This window comes from Papio anubis, chromosome 6 (genome assembly GCF_008728515.1).
Source record: "Papio anubis isolate 15944 chromosome 6, Panubis1.0, whole genome shotgun sequence".
NCBI classification, from domain to species: domain Eukaryota; kingdom Metazoa; phylum Chordata; class Mammalia; order Primates; family Cercopithecidae; genus Papio; species Papio anubis.
Window position 1 is genome coordinate 47,824,016 of NC_044981.1, and position 17,734 is coordinate 47,841,749.

The following is a 17,734-nucleotide window of genomic DNA, read 5'->3' on the forward strand; positions in this document are numbered from 1 at the left end:
TTTTTAATGTATTATGAAAGCGTCTCTTCTGAAAATACTTGTGAAAAATTTATTCTGGATGCCTTTATGCATCCAATTATCTTTTCAACATTTGTCAATCAAGAAATGACTGAAGGACCTAAAAATTATATATATAGACAAGTACCTGAAGGTTGCTGAATAATTCACCACTAAACACAAATGGATAAAGAGAAACACTCCCATAAATATTTTTTGATAAGAAGTAAATCTTTTAGCATATTTCATCCATTTGTTCACTAACTCATCCAACATTAGCTGTGTGCCTAATATGTGCCAGATATTACTATATATCTACTAGAGCAATACAGTAATAAACGAGACCAAAGAAAAAGTGCTTGTTCTTATAGACATTAACATCTGTAACATCTAGTCAGAGGATGCACATGATAAACAACTAAATTAATAAATTAGTAAGATAATTTCATAAGGTAATAAGTACTATAAAGACACTAAACCAGGCAAAGATGGAATGGGATGTCTGGAAGAACTATTTTAAAGTTATTGAAGATGTGAAGATATGACTTTTGAACTAAGATATAAATTATAAAAAAAGGGATCCCAAGGGAACATAAGAGAGTAAGAGTGTTTGAAAAAGGAAGCACTAAAAGCAAAGGCTCTGAGATGTAGGAAAATATGTTTTATGTTCTAAAAATAGAAAGAAGGGCATTAGGAACACAGCATATTGAGGAAAGTGGTATAAGATGAGGACAGAGAAATGGGCAAGAGTCACATCTAGCATATCTTGCAGACTATCGAAAGATTAGGTTTTAATCTAAAAGGAATGGGCAACCGTCAAAGGCCTTTAATAAAAGTCATCTAATGTAAATGACGAGTTAATGGGTGCAGCATACCAACATGGCACATGTATACATATGTAACAAACCTGCACGTTGTGCACATGTACCCTAGAACTTAAAGTATAATAATAAAAAAAGTCATGTAATTTCTCTTACGAAATCAGTAGTAGAAAAAAACAACACATACTATTTATACTATACCTTAACCAGTTAAAGCAACATATTTTTTTAAAAGTTCATTATATTAAGAAATAAACACTTAAAAGCAAAAGTAATCCATTTAATGATGTTGCCATATATTGGGAGAAAAATTTTCCGTGGGTCACTTGCATTTCTTCATATCCTGTGGAGCAAAGCACTGATGGCTCTTTATTCTGGACTATGTTTTCAAAGATGTCTGTATAGTGAATTGCCTTAGAAGACAGGAATATTAGCTACCCCCAGAGCAAAGGGTAGGTTTGCTTTCTGTCCAATATAATAATGTCTCCCTCTAGAACAATGGGGGCCATGCTTATTACCCATTACAAAAGATTCAGAATCCCTAAGCTCAGGGTTCCTCTCCTTGAAAGTAACCCAATACACTGTACAAGAGGTATCACCTAGCAGCCCTTTTCACATCACTCACATCAATTGGGCATCAAAGGAACTAGCCCAAACCTGCTGATGTTATGGCTATTAATACTGTAGTAACAAACTGTCATTAGGTTCTGATCCAGGGATCTCATATCATCAACCAGCACCTCACTAAACAGGATAACTTGCTAGCTTACAAGAAGGATAATATTTCAGGCCCCTTCTGGTTCTTAATATAATGAATTTATTTATATATTGATATATATAATGAGATAATTTTTAAATAACAACAAATAGAAAAATAATAACAATTAACACATTAAATGCCATATTCTGTTTCAGGAACTATTTTTAATGCTTTAATGTCTTCACAACAATTCTATTGGGTAGTAAATACAAAAAACTTCACTTTGCCAAATATCACGTCTATGGTAACACAGAAGCAGATACAACATGAGATTAGATTCTGTTTTTTACTCAGCCTTTTTTAAATGCAGGATGACAAAAGTTAGCAGACAAAGGAGCATATTAAGGGTTACAAATGGCAAAAGTTTCAAGAAGGAACAAGTGGTCAATAATGTTAAATACTGTAGAGAATTCAAGATATGGACTAAAAATTATCCACAATATCAGACAAAGAGCGTTCGCTAGTGAACTTAGTAAGAGCAATTATATTACAGTAGAAAATCAAATGCAGTAGACCAAAATGTCAACAGGAGATAGAAGACTAGTAACAATTAACAAGTATTCTACTCCTAAAAGAACATGTGGTTCTAATAACAAGGGAAGAAGGACTGGGATGAGAGTGTGGGGAAGTTGGTTACTCTTCTGGTTGCTTCATGGTTAAAACTAATTCAAAAGCAATGGGATGACAAGTTTTTCCTATTAATTCTCTGATTAATGTTCCCCTCCCCACCCCAGAGCCATTTTAACTGGTAAAATATCAAGGTAATAGGCATAAACCTAGTGATATACTTGAGAGTCCAACACATTTCAACCTGTGAATCAGTGAAATGGATTCATTTCAGTAGTTTCAAAATTCCTCAGCCACAGTAAAATATACATTTATTAATACATTTCACTCAAAATATGTGAATGTTTTAAATACAGAGGATTTTAAAATGATAAGAATTAAATTTATTATGGATGCCATTATTTTCTTTTGGGCTCGCATGGTTTATAGGGTCAACCTTTCATTTAAGTATACTCTGGAAAGCTAAACCGGCCAACTTTTAGTCTTTGGAAACCTCCAACTTATATATCTCTACCTTGCACGAGATGCATCCACTGCAAGAGCCAGGATATTTCCATCTCCGCTAGCAGCACATTCGGTTAGTGCAGCAAGACAACGTTCAGCCAAAGCTTGATCTCTGCTGGATTTGATCTATGGAAAAAGTCAAGGAAAGGGACAATTTACATGAAGAGAGAATAAAACAGAGATCAAGAGATTAGACCCTGATGCATACCACGTGGCATTTTTTTCCATAATCCTAACTCCAAATATAAGAGGAAAAAAATGAACAGAATAATATATAACCTAGGAATTTTATTCATTCAATTCATTCATTCACTCAGGATTTCCTAAAATAATATTATATTTGGTATAACCCCAACAAATCAGAAACATGCAGGGCAATAATAGTGCTGACCTTCCCAAGCAGCACATGTTACTTAGGCTTTTCTAAAGTAGCAAGACATTGAAAACAAGTAGTATTTCATATAAAGTATTTTGAAGGAATACTAAAGATTAGTTGTGACAAGAGAAAAGAAATATGAACTTGGAGAATATTTTAGTTATATTTTAAGTTTCCTTTAGATAAATAACAATATATAAATAATAATGTATGTATATTGCTGTAATTTTATTTAAAAATAATCTCAAGAGAGAAACAGAGACTAAGAGAAAGATATGCAATGAAAAACATAGTAAAAAATGTTTTCCCTGGGTCCTAACTCTGCTCTGCCAACAATTTGTCAAAATAAAGTTGCATAAATCCATTTTTTTTTACAAATTGTACCACCTGTAAGAGAGTCTAAAATATGATACTGCTGAAGCTGCCACGAATATTATATAGTATATATAAGCAGAGGTGGTATAGAAAATTTATACAGTCATCCCTCAATATCTTTCGGCAATTGGTTTCATGACCCACTGCCCACCCTATCCACAGACACCAAAATTCAGGGATGTTCAAGGCCCTTACAAAATGATGTAGTATTTGCATATAACCTATGTACATTTTCTTGTATACTTTAAATCATCTCTAGATTACTTATAATTCCTCATACAATGTAAGTACTATATAAATAGTTGTTATACTGTATGGTTTAGGAAATAACAACAAGAAAAAAAGTCTGTACACATTCAGTACAGATGCATCCATTTTTTTTTTTCTCAAATATCTTCAATTCATTATTGGTTAAATCCATAGATGTGGAACCTATAGATATGGAGGTCCAACTATATTTAGGGCAAGAAAAAAATTAACTCCAAATTCTCCATAAAAATGCTCATTTTTGGCCGGGCGTGGTGACTCATGCCTGTAATCCCAGCACTCTGGGAGGCCGAGGTGGGTGGATCATGAGGTCAGGAGTTCGAGACCAGCCCAGCCAAAGGAGTAAAACCCCGTCTCTACTAAAAATACAAAAATTAGCTGGGCATGATGGCTCATGCTTGTAGTCCCAGTTACTTGGGAAGCTAAGGCAGGAGAATTGCTTGAACTGGGGAGGTGAAGGTTGTGGTGAGCCAAGATCAGGCCACTGCACTCCAGCCTGGGCAACAGAGCGAGACTCCATCTCAAAAAAAAAAAAAAAAAAAGCCCATTTTTCTTTATCTTTCATTGGAGACAGAAACAATAAACACATACAATTTAAGAGAAAAATAAAGTAAATCGAGAAAACAACCAAGTGATTTGGCACAGGGTAGTAGGGTGCTATTGTAGATATTGGATCACTGTAAGCTTCTTAGATAAGGTGACATTTGAGCAAAGACCTGAGAAGTCTACCTTTTCTGGTTTACTAGAAAACCAGTCATCCTTAGATTAGGTAGTTTGCTATAATTATCTCAACAACAGATTACTAAAATTCAGGGAGTGAAAACACATGCTACAATTAACTGGGACTGAAGATTAAAAAAATAATTTAATACAAAATTACAGTTGAGGTAGTTCACGTTTTTTAAAAAATTACCACCACAGGTAAAATACTGTTAAAACCCATGGGTAAAAGGAAAGCATAAGACAATATAAACTTGAGTTCATTACTGAAGAGAGCTCAGAGTATTGAAGCAGAAATATATTTTTCTATACAAATATCTGATTTTAGCTATGAAAGTCAATTTTTATAACAGAAGAACTTTGATTTGGTCATGGTCCTAAGAAGGTTCAAAACTAGGAAAAAGTTACATCAGAATATCCATTTATCCTAAACTGACACTAGAGTCAAAAAGCCTGCATTCAAATCCCAGCTTTCTCACTTATACTATAAACTTGAGCAACTAAAGGAGACTCTCCAATCATTAGTTCCCTCATCTGTAAATGGAAATAAAAATAGTAATTACCTGTTAAATAAAATAATACACAAAAACAACAATTCCAGAAAAGCATTTAGTACAGTATGTGGTACATAGTAAGTGCTCAATAAATGTTATTTATATATAATATAGGAAAACTATTATTCCTATATTGTCATTAATGAATTCCTCTTTGTTGCCCAAAATAAGGTTTATCATTATTTACGATAAATGAAATCCCGCAGGCTATGAAGATATAAAGTTAATAAATAAGAACCTAAAGTATAAGAGAGAAGAAAGGGGTTTTCCAAATACAATAAATACTATTAGATTTTTATAGATTGAACTAAAAAAAAGTCATACATTAAACAATCTCAGGAAAAGTGAACAAAGAAAAGCCATTAAATTTTTAAGCCTCCTACCTTGGAAACAGTAGTAATTACAAATGCCAAAGATTAAGAGGCCAAAGTAGCTTCACACAACAAAAATATATAGGTTACAACAGTGACAATGAATTTGATTTACCTCTTTTAGTATTTCATATGCTTTGGATCAACTCAGTGACAAAATAAGAAGGGAATACAGTACTCTAGTTTCAATCAAAATAAATAAAGGTTATTATATACTGTACCTTACTAAAGCATTACCAAATATAGTTGAATTTTAAAAATCAAAAAGCAAGTAATTATTTAACAGTAGTATCAGATGCTACCATTCTGGTGAAAGAAATCATAATAAGAAGCCCTGAATTCATATACTAACTCTAAACTTTATTCTGTTTTTAACTTTGAGTAAGTTATATAATTATCTAAGCCTTGGTTTTAATCTATACATTATGGAAGGTATTATTGTAGTGTGGCTTTTAATAACAACTTAGAAGTTTCACAGAGGTAGATATCATGGTTTAAAACAAGTTTTTGGTGTCAACAGACTAAGACTGAGTCCGGGTTGTCTAATTATTTATCCTGAGCAAGTTTCTCAAAGCCTTATCTTTAGTTCCCTTACATTTGAAATGATGGAAATTAATACCCACCTCATGCTGTTTTAAGGATTAATTTAAGCACAACAATTTCAGAGCCTAGCCAGTGCCCAGAACACAGAAAATACTAAAAAAAAAAAAAAAAAAAAAAAAAAAAGCTATTAATACCTTCTGCAGTTTCTCAATCTGCCTGTTTCGCACTGAAGTATTATCAATTGCCAGAACTTCTACGGCGTCTTCTTTTTCCAACTGGTACTTATTTACTCCAACGATGACTTCAGAACCTGGTAATTTCCCAAAGAAAAATTTTATTCCCAAATAATTACCTAATTGTAATGCTCTGGGTATGACGTATTTTTCTTATAAATTTAATATCTTTAAGTAGTATTCTTAAGTCTTAATGAACCTTCGACATAGATCAGCAAATCCCAATCTGAGAAGGGGGTGTGGGAGGAAAGTAGAGGTATATGTCAGAATCTCTGTAAGGAAGGACTTGCATTATTCTACCAAACTATTAATACATACTTTCCCACAGTTTCTAATAAATCTTCTATCACTTCAAAATAACAATCAGAGAAGTTGCCATCTAAGATTTATAAGGTAGAGAATGAATACCCAGTAGCTTTTCTAATATTTTTTTGAATTCAGCCAATCACTTTTAAACAAAAAAGAACCCTTCTATAAGTAGTAAATCAAAATGACAAAGATACTTCCTTACATGATAAAGAATATATTTTACCTCAAACTACCAGATTATTACTCTTATATAAAACTTCCCGCAACCCCTACCACTGGTTATACTCCTTCATATTTCCTTCATAGCACTTATCATGATCTATAATTCTTTATTTGCTTGATCATTTCCCTCTCTTTTACTAGAATGTAAGATTTGTGTGCATAGAGGTCATGTCTGTCCTGTTCACAGTTGTATGCCCAGACATAGCAAGTGCCTCAAACAAAATAAACTAAAAAAGTATTCATTGCATGAATGAATACTCCAATGCAGAGAACACTGATCATCAACAGTGTCATCTTCAAAATGTTAATGACATCTACTCACAAACAAGTACATACATACAATGGGTAGACATCCACACACACGTACATATGTTTGCCTGTGTGCATCCATGTATGCGAAAATACAAATATAGATAAAGTATATGAGAAAAAATTTACTGAAGTTCCATTTTTCATTATTTTTGTTTTAGTAACCATACATGTTATCTTCAAATAGAAATGAATTTCTTTTCAAATGCTGGATTTCATATATGAACTTTCTCACTTTATCTTACCAGAATCTATTCTAGCTTGTCTTCGGGCAGCACATTCTTCAATTCGAAGTTTAGGTATTCCCTCAGCTACAGCTTTGGCCATTCCACCCATTTCTTCAATTTCATTAATGAGCTAAAAAGAAAAACATTAACAAAACTAAAAGAGAATATTAAAAATGTGTATAAACTATACAAATTTGTTATGAGTGTTATATAATTACTAATATTAATAAAATTATAAACTAAATTTTAATGTTTCATAAGAACATAATTAAATGAACACCAAAGACATTAATTAGAATTTGTGTGTTTATAGTTACTTGAAAAGACAACTAACAAGTATATTCCAAAAAACACAAAACCTCTTCAGTCTTGGGAGAAAATTAAAGCCACATCAATTCTCTAATCTTTATTTTTAGGTACCTAAAGTTTTCATAATTACATAAAGTCTCTAAGAAAAATATATTTTAAAATGTAATTTACTTTTTATTTGAGCTGCAGAGAAACAATGTAACCTCATCTTTAATGAAATCAGGAAATATTTAAACCTTCAATCATAGCTTCTATATGAAAGCAGAAAGCAGACAGTGGAATGATATATGGCTTAGCAGAAAGGATCAAGTTCAACCCGCTTTTCCGTGATGAATTCAAGATTCTACGTAATTGGATTCTACGTAAGTGTAAAATGAGAAGCTAAAAAGAAGAAGACAATTTCAGAGTCTGCAACCACCCCTCTCTCATTCTGTCAGGAGAACCAATGTTTACTGTCTACAGCAAATGAACTCAAGATGCAATGAACTATCAAACACCAAATACAGAGAGAAGTAAGGGTAAGATGTCTTACCAAAATAAAAGCCTGTACCCTAACTAAAGGCTAATAACAAAAAGCACAGAGAGAAAGCAGAGACAATACAGGACGCAAAAGAAAACTTCAGAAAATATCATGAATTCAGAATAAAAAGGGATTCTGCACTAATGCAACAAATGAAGATGACATTAATTATAAGGGGGAAATTAGAAAACAAAAATGAGCTCTACGAATTAAAAATACATGAATGTAAAAATAAGTAGAAACATAAAGTTGACAAATCTTTAAGAACACAGAACAAAAAGGCAAACAGATATACTATAGAAAAGATAAGAACAGGCAGGGAGCAGTGGCTCACGCCTGTAATCCCAGCTCTTTGGGAGGCCGAGGTGGGCAGATCACAAGGTCAGGAGTTTGAGACCAGCCTGACCAACATGGTGAACTCCCCCGTCTCTATTAAAAATACAAAAATTAGCTGGGTGTGGTGGGTGTACCTGTAATCCCAGCTACTCGGGAGGCTGAGGCAGGAGAAACGCTTGAACTAGGGAGTCAGAAGTTGCAGTAAGCCGAGATCGCGCCACTGCACTCTAGCCTGGTGACAGAGCAAGACTCTGTCTCAAAAAAGAAAAAAAAAAAAAAGATAAGAACATCAGGATATTATTTAAGGAGGTCCATAGCTTATGACTAGGAGTTCTAGAAAGAGAAACCATATGAAAATGGCAAGAAAAAAACTGTCAAAGAAATAATACAGGAAAATTTCCTAGAGCTATAAAAATATTTTTTTTAAAAAAGTGAGATGAAAAAGACCCAATAAAGGTTCAGTACCATGTAGGAAAAAATACACCAAGTTATACATCAACACAAAAAGTAAAGACGAGGTCCCAATACTTTGAAAAAGAAAGATCCTGAATAAGAATGGCATCAAATTTCTGATCAGAAATATTGAAAGCCAGAATAAAAATATAGAATAAAAAACAGATCAATGCTTATAAACTTGCTTATGAATTTCCTGAATGGAAATAATGTCAAGCTTAGTCAGATTATCAATCAAGTATAAAAACAGAATAAAGACATTCTCAAACAGGCAAAGTTTCAAATAATTTATCTCCCATGCACCATTTTTAGCAGGTTTCTATGAGATGTACTTCCAAATAACCAAGAGATAGACATGGGATTCAAGATTCAGAATTCAACAGAGGAGAAATGAAAATATATTCCTACTATAATGGCAAAGAGGAGTGAAACAACAGCAATAGTGAGCAGAAATAGAGAAAAGACAATTTAAATCAAATGAGAACATTAGAAGATTTCAGAAAAGATTATATTGAGATATAATTATATCGGTACTAAGGGAGGAGGCAAAGTAGGGGTATGAATCAGCCAAAATCTAAACTACTCTACTAGGAAAGCAATAGTGTCTAAGGTCTCACGTGTAATGTCTACAGTTGATAAAATTAGAAGAAACAGTATACATGTGATTATAAACTATGCAGATAAAAACAAAAACAAGCAAAGAAGTATGTATCTTACTCCAGGAAGCAGGAAAAAAAAAGAGGAAGATCAAAAATTGCTGTTCTTTCTATGAGCTTTTTAATACTAGCTATCTTTTCAATTCTTTTAATAAAATACTTTAATACAAATGTATTTTTAAATGGATTCAGTTTTGAAAACTATAAAATTAAATCTGAATTTCTTTTTTTGCAAACATTGTTTAAATTATTATATAAATTTGTAAGTGATTTGATTTATAAATTTAAAATCTATAAATCTTGACTTATAAGTTTTAAAATCTATAAATCTTTACAAATCTGCAAATTCTGAAAACAAAGTTGCAAAGTGGAAAAACTCACCTTTAAAGCAGCATCGTAAACATCATTTGTGAGAGATTCCATCATGTAGGAACCTCCCCAAGGATCAGCCACTTTGGGAATTCCAGATTCTTCTTGAATGATAATTTGTGTGTTCCTGGCAATTCGAGCACTTTTCACAGTTGGCAAACCCAAAGCTTCATCAAAAGAATTTGTGTGCAAAGACTGAGTCCCTCCAAATACTGCTGCCATTGCTTCTATTGCAGTACGGACAATATTATTGTAAGGATCCTAAAATATTTGATAAAAAACAAAAACCCAAAGAAACAAGTGATAGATATTGTCACTATAAACAGCAAAATGATTAAACAGCAACTGCTGCATACTTTCTATGTCAATTTCCATATTAGGCTTCAGAATAGCAAATAAATTTAGACAAATTAGTTTAGAAGCCAGAATCAGAAGAGAATTAGAAGAGTCAGAGTCACTGTTTAGTGCTTAATCTTCTCTTAAGCACTAAAACATTACCTCTTATAATCCTCTGAAATATCAAACGTTTGTTGTGCTTACTTATATATTGCCTAAATACTTTTCTATAAGTATATCAAGAACACATTCTTTTTCTACTTAAGACTATATAGTCCTTCATTTCATAATTCACTCTCCCCTAATTACTTTGTCTACCTCACAGTATCTACCACAATGATATGTACAAAACAGGCACTGAATAAATGTTAACTAAACAGATAAAACAATGAACTGAGATATCTGAAATTTGAGTTCTAGTTTATTGTATGCCTAATTGTGATTTGGGCAAGTCATTGGATCTCTCTGAACTTCAGTTTCCTTAGCTGAAAAAATAAGCAAGATAAAATAAAAATGATTATTAAGGTTCCTTCCAACCCTAAAAGTCTCTATTTCTCCATTTATTCATTTATATTTACTTTATTTTATTTTATTTTATTATTATTTTTTTTTTGAGATGGAGTCTTGCTCTGTCGCCCAGGCTGGAGTGAAGTGGCACAATCTCGGCTCACTGCAAGCTCCACCTCCCAGGTTCATGCCATTCTCCTGCCTCAGTCCCAAGCAGCTGGGACTATAGGCGCCCGCCACATACCCGGCTAATTTTTTTGTATTTTTAGTAGAGACGGGGTTTCACCATGTTAGCCAGGATGGTCTTGATCTCCTGACCTCGTGATCCGCCCGCCTTGGCCTCCCAAAGTGCTGGGATTACAGGCGTGAGCCACTGCACCCGGTCTATTTTTCCATTTATAAGAACCTGAAGTTATATTTCATATGGAGCACAATAGTTATTATTCAACATTTAAATGTATAAAAGCAATGTAACTTTGTACATATAAATTATTTTTAAATGTATCAAAATAATTTCATATGTAAAGAGAACATGTATAAAAACAAGGCCATAACTATACAATTTTTAAGAGAATAAATAAAATTACCCAAGTAAAAATAGTCTTTAAACAGTCTGTTTGCTTGCATGCTTGTTTAAACATATAACTTTAACATATAAAATATGTATGTATATACAATCAATTTTAAATAGGCAGTTTTATGTTAAGAATTATAACTCTTACAAATATATGGGAGTATTAACTTATGACTTTTGCTTCTTCCTCATCATTAAATTCCATTTACTTTTTTTTTTTTTTTTGGTGACACGTAGTTTTGCTCTTGTTGCCCAGGCTGAAGTGCAGTGGTGTGATCTCGGCTCACTGCAGTCTCCACCTCCCAGGTTCAAGTGATTCTCCTGCCTCAGCTTCCCAAGTAGCTGGGATTATAGGCATGCACCACCATGCCCAGCTAGTTTTGTATGTTTAGTAGAGGCGGGGTTTTGCCATGTTGGCCAGGCTGGTTTCGAACCCCTGACCTCAGATGATCCACCTGCCTCGGCCTCCCAAACTGTTGGAATTACAGGTGTGAGCCACCTCACCCAGCCTTGTTTACTTTTACAAAAGTGTTTCAGCACTACATGGAAGCTAGGATGTAAGTGATTTTATATTGTTAACCACTAGAGGGAGACAATTTTTATTTATTTATTTATTATACTATGTATAATTACAAATCTAAGTATACATTATGCTTCAGAATATTTATGATTTCAAATATTAACAGATAGCTTCTTAAATCTATTTCCTGCTTGTGCCATATTGCTCAGAAAATATATATATAAAAGACTTTATTAAAATTCTACATTTTGAATTATATACACACCTGCTCAGTAAGTGACCATCCGGATGTCTGACAATGTGCTCTTAGAAGAAGAGATTTTGAACTTTTAGGCTGAAACATTTTCTCTATTAAGTGAGCCCAGAGTCTTCTACCAGCTCTCATCTTTGCTATTTCCATATAGAAATTCATTCCAATTCCCCAGAAGAAAGACAACCTAAAATAGTAATGCTAGGTCCAGAATTTAATTAAACTTAACAATATAGAACAGAAAAAAAACTAATTGCATCACACACTAGAAAATCAAGGTCTAGGCCGGGCGCGGTGGCTCACGCCTGTAATCCCAGCACTTTGGGAGGCCGAGGCGGGCGGATCACAAGGTCAGGAGATCGAGACCATGGTGAAACCCCGTCTCTACTAAAAATACAAAAAATTAGCCGGGCGCGGTGGCAGGTGCCTGTAGTCCCAGCTACTTGGGAGGCTGAGGCAGGAGAATGGCAGGAGGGCATTGTGGGCAGGATGATGGCTTACTGCCGCTCCAGCTGGAGGGGGACGAACTAGAACTCGTCTAAAGAAAAAAGGTATCAAGATTCATGTTTACATTCAAACAACAATTTAGATCCTAAGATCAATACATGTATATTATGTAACTAAGCTCTTCTCAAAGTGATTTATGCATATGGGAAAAGTACAATTCAAATTAGAATTAATCCACTATGATTGTTTTCTTTATGGGCGTCTCTTCTTGTGTCCTTCATTAAAGAAAGATTCAATTTCTTTAAAAAAATGTATTTTAGGAATACTCAATATGTAAGATAGGAGTCACTTATGAATGAAATAAAACAGCAAATCTGCTTTGTTTAAATAGTCAGAAAGTGTTTTCTAAAAGAATGATTGTGCATTTGGTCTAGGCATATACTTCTCCTTAATCTCTCCCTTTTATCTCATATTCTGTGCTGATTTAAACATTTAGGTTACTTGCCTGTCTCTAAAGGCACAAAGCTGGCAAATCCACTCCTGATACATTTTTGGAAGAAGTTGATTTTTTGAGACAGAGTCTTGTTCTATTGCCCAGGCTGGAGTGCAATGAAGCACTGTCAGGTCACTGCAACCTCCACTTCCCAGGTTCAAGCGATTCTTGTGCCTCACCCTCCCAAGTAGCTGGAATTACAGACAAGCACCACCATGCCCAGCTAACTTTTGTATTTTTAATAGAGACCAGGTTTTGCCATGTTGGCTAGACTGGTCTTGAATTCCTGGCTTCATGTGATCTGCCCACCTCGGTCATCCGAAGCACTGGGATTGCAGGCATGAGCCACCACACCCAGCCTTGAAAGAAGTTCTTAACACAGCAATTTTCAAATATTTTTATCTCAGGTTCCCTTTTTACTCTTAAAACTTACTGACAATTCCAGCTGGGCGCGGTGGCTCACGCCTGTAATCCCAGCACTTTGGGAGGCCGAGACGGGCGGATCACGAGGTCAGGAGATCGAGACCAGCTTGGCTAACATGGTGTGAAACCCCGTCTCTACTAAAAAAAATACAAAAACTAGCCGGGCGCGGTGGCGGGCGCCTGTAGTCCCAGCTACACGGGAGGCTGAGGCAGGAGAATGGCGTGAACCTGGGAGGCAGAGCTTGCAATGAGTGGAGATCGCACCACTGCACTCCAGCCTGGGCGACAGAGCAAGCCTCTGTCTCAAAAAAAAGAACAAAACAAAAAAAAAAAAACAACTTACTGAAGATTCCAAAGAATTTATTTCTTTATTTGTATAATATTTATCAATATTTTCTTTACTAGTTCACTTAAAAGTAACAATAAGGAAGGGCACAGTGGCTACTGCCTAGAATCCCAGCACTTTAGGAGGCCAAGGCAGGAGGATAGCTTGAGCCCAGGAGTTTGAGACCAGCTGGGCAACACAGGGAAACCCCATCTCTACAAGAAAATTTAAAAATTAGCCAGGTATGGTGGCACACACCTGTAGTCACAGCTACTTGGGAGCCTGAGGCGGGAGGAACGCTTGAGCCTGGCAGGCTGAGGCTGCAATGAGCAGTGATCATGCCATTGCACTCCAGCATGTGCAACAGAGCAAGATCCTATCTCAATAATCATCAAATCAAATCAAAATAAACCCACAACATGTTAACATTAGTAACATTTCTTATGAAAAATAAGTATGCTTCCTAAAATATATGTATAATAAAAGCATCATTGTTTTACATTTTTGCAAATCTCTTCAATGTATGGCTTAAGAGAAGACAGCTGGAGTCTCATATCTGTTTCTGCAATCTGTTGCAATATCACTTATCGTGTAGCTTCTGAAAAACACCACTATAAATTCTTGAGAAAATGAAAGTGAAAAAGGCAAATAAAGCTCTAATATAAGCATAAAAACCATTTTTATCTCAAATACCCCAGAAAGAGTCTTAGCAATGCCCAACTGTTCTTAGACCACACTTTGGGAACTGCTGTCACAATAAGTACACAAATCCCTGGTATAAAGGAGCATTTCAGTAGTCTATAAACACTGAAGGCAGAAGCTATGTTTTCTACATGTTGTATTGTCAGCATATAGGCTAGTGTTTGGCACAGCAAAGCTTAGCAAGTGATTGCTGTACTGACTGAACCACTGAATGACTTTCGACTTCCAAATTTAAATATTTCATAAACTTCATTTAAGTTTTCCCATATTTGTCATACAACATTATTAAGAAACTGTTGTGAAACAAATGTTTCAACAGCACAGTGGATCCCAAAACATTACATTAGTGCAACAGGAAAATAAAAAATAAAAAATAAATAATAGATTAATTCCGTATTCTAAAATGGAAAAATGAGAAAAATAAAACTGCCTAAACATGATGTCTACATTTTAATATGTTTGTTAAAACGTGAAACTTGTGTTCTCTAAATAGTTGGAAACAAGATATTCCTGGAATTTACAAAGAAGTACAGCCAAATTTAATTCTATTTTTTATTAGAAATATTGGCTTTTTCTCTCATTATCACTCAAATATAAGAAAATCTAAATCTAGCCTGATATTTATATTTATAAATCCATTTTATCAATATATAAAATGGTCCTATGCATTTCTTAATGTTGAAACAATATCTAGGTTTAATTTACTCACCTTGGTGCAAATTCATCAATTGTCAGGCCAGCCTGGAGTCCAGTTCTAGAGTACTCCAATCCATCTGCTAAAGTATAGGCCAGCTCCAGAATGGCATCAGCCCCTGCTTCCTGCATATGGTATCCACTAATTGAAATTGAATTAAATTTTGGCATGTGCTACATAAAAAAAAAAAAATTGTAACAATGAATAAGTAAAATATTAAAAGGTTCTATTAAATCCACTTTCTAAGGGTAAATATTATTTTAAAATTACGTTAAACTCAAATACACTTGGTAGTTTATAATGTTAACAAAATATTTAATACTTATTTGTTACATTTAATTTGCTTTCCAATTGAAATGGTTCGTCCATGAACCATCATCAGGACTCTACCTACTTTATTTTTCTGGTGGACAAGAATTTGTACTAACCATTCTTCTAAAAGTTTAAATTGTGGAATTAGCTAGCTGAGGTTAGGAATGTAACCTTTGGTCTGAGAACTAAATGAGGCATTTTTAATTCCAAACCAATGACTTGGACCTCATAAGAGGTTGTAGACCCAAACTTTGGGTTAATCTGCTGAAGATGTATAAATTTATTATTATTTACTAGTTATTAATTTTCTAATTTGAATGAAGGCATCAAACATGAATAAGTACATGGCAGGAAAAAAAAGAAAATGATTTAATTCTTAGTACTATATGTTGAAACAAAATGGGATAAAATGCATGGCTTTAAAAATCAAAGATTCCAGTTTGATTTACTGTGACATTTAATACTAAGCATATCCCAGAGAGGTTCTTTCCACCACAGTCACTACAAAAACTGTATTTCCACCATTCCCCTAAAATTTCACGTTAGGTAGAGTATATCACACATATCCTGCAGAGTCAAGAAAAACTATCTTTACCAAGAGTTAACCAAACATAAAATGCTTGCTAGGCAATGCTTGCTAGAGTTTGGAGATAATAGTAATTACAAGGATTGATAGAGATAAAAAGGGTTGATGACGATTTTCCCTGTGCCATGAAATAATGGTCTGACTTTAACATAGGTAAAGAGAAGGAGCGCATTGCTAGTAAGAAGCAAAGTGTGAATAATGGGTGGAAATATAAACAAATTGTTCACAGGAAAATGAAGGAGGAAAATGTGTCCCTATGGAGGGACTTTTCCCATCATTCTCATTGGGAAAGATGAGTCTAATTCAGGGGTGAATATTAGGGACCTCCTTGAGATTGCAGATATGAGTGATAAGTGATATCTTCCAATTCAGCTTTTAGCAGAAATAAAGCTGATATTCCAATCCCCATTTGTCTGATACCAGTGTCTACTTCACAACTGCATCTGAATTTCGGAGAAAAATTTAAAAATGTAAGTAGAAGACCTCCCTGAATCTAACAATTATCAGAGTTAAATTTTAGGAATAAAGAAAACACAGTAAAGATCTATTGCCCAGATTCCTACAAGTAATGACAGAACATAAAATTAGTACATTAAAAACAAAAAGTAACAATAATAAAACATTCCAAATTTATAATACTCAGTTTTAAAATTAGGTGTTAGCATGGTGTAAAAATTCCTACATTCAAGGAACTATAGAAAAACCTATAATAACCACAAAGTATACCTTTGACGTATATTGAAAGATGTCAGCAATAATTTTCATGGATGGTTCTGGAGGAAAAATATATGTGTTTCGAACCATAAATTCCTTTAGAATATCATTTTGGATGGTACCAGTAAGTTTCTCTTTAGGTACACCTTGTTCTTCTCCAGTTACTATAAAATTTGCAAGAACTGGAATAACTGCTCCATTCATAGTCATGGAAACTGACATTTTTTCTAAAGGAATTCCATCAAAAAGAATTTTGGTATCTTCCACAGTGTCAATAGCAACTCCAGCCATTCCAACATCACCACGAACTCGAGGGTTGTCTGAATCATAGCCACGATGTGTCGCCAGATCAAAGGCAACTGATAATCCCTGCTGACCAGCTAAATACATATAGAAAAATAATGTAAGATTCAAGAGTCTGGAATCAAGGTAAATGATTTACTTTAACACCACTAAAAATGTTGATTCATCTCATAACAGTATACTTTTATAACAACTATTTTTATGCTCATACATGTCAAAACCAATTTAAATAAAGATACTTCACTTCTTAAGAGAGTCAGTTGTTTCCCTTGTGCCAAAATGCACAAATTTAGTTCCGGACCTCACTAAAGGAAAGAATGGAAGAAACAACAAATCTCAATCATCTCATGTCTGTCTGAAGATATGGTACTTGATACAAATATTTCTAAAATTCATGAAAAGATCTGGCTGTTCATATATGGTAAAAATAACTTAACATTTGTATGCTTGCTTACTTTTTTGTTCTTTTATCTAATACTGCCACAAGAGGATTCTTGGCTATTCAAAATATTCTGGAAAACAGAATTATGACAATCGTACAAAATTTTTAAATAACTAAAATAATCTATACTAAATACAAGTTCAACCTTCCATGGGCAGTACAATCTTATAAATCTACCAGTTTAGTATTCAAACAGTATGATTTTATTACAGCTCAGAAAGAATTAATAATAATTAAGATAATTTTCAGTGAATGAATGCCAGATTGCACTGAATGTTTGTACCACGTTATCACATTTACACTTTCTT

General features: G+C 34.0%; 1 protein-coding gene across 2 annotated transcripts in view; it reads right to left on the reverse strand.

Annotated features, from left to right (window-relative positions):
• MMUT (methylmalonyl-CoA mutase) overlaps positions 1–17,734 on the reverse strand; it is a 35,183-nt gene that overhangs the window by 12,596 nt on the left and 4,853 nt on the right. For both annotated transcript variants that reach the window (XM_009205337.3, XM_003897709.4), the window contains exons 3-9: positions 16,694–17,061; positions 15,085–15,242; positions 12,001–12,172; positions 9,811–10,059; positions 7,174–7,285; positions 6,050–6,165; positions 2,660–2,775 (exon numbers count right to left, since the gene is read on the reverse strand). In XM_009205337.3, the coding sequence (XP_009203601.2) occupies positions 2,660–2,775; positions 6,050–6,165; positions 7,174–7,285; positions 9,811–10,059; positions 12,001–12,172; positions 15,085–15,242; positions 16,694–17,061 (1,291 nt within the window). The remainder of the gene's footprint in view (positions 1–2,659; positions 2,776–6,049; positions 6,166–7,173; positions 7,286–9,810; positions 10,060–12,000; positions 12,173–15,084; positions 15,243–16,693; positions 17,062–17,734) is intronic.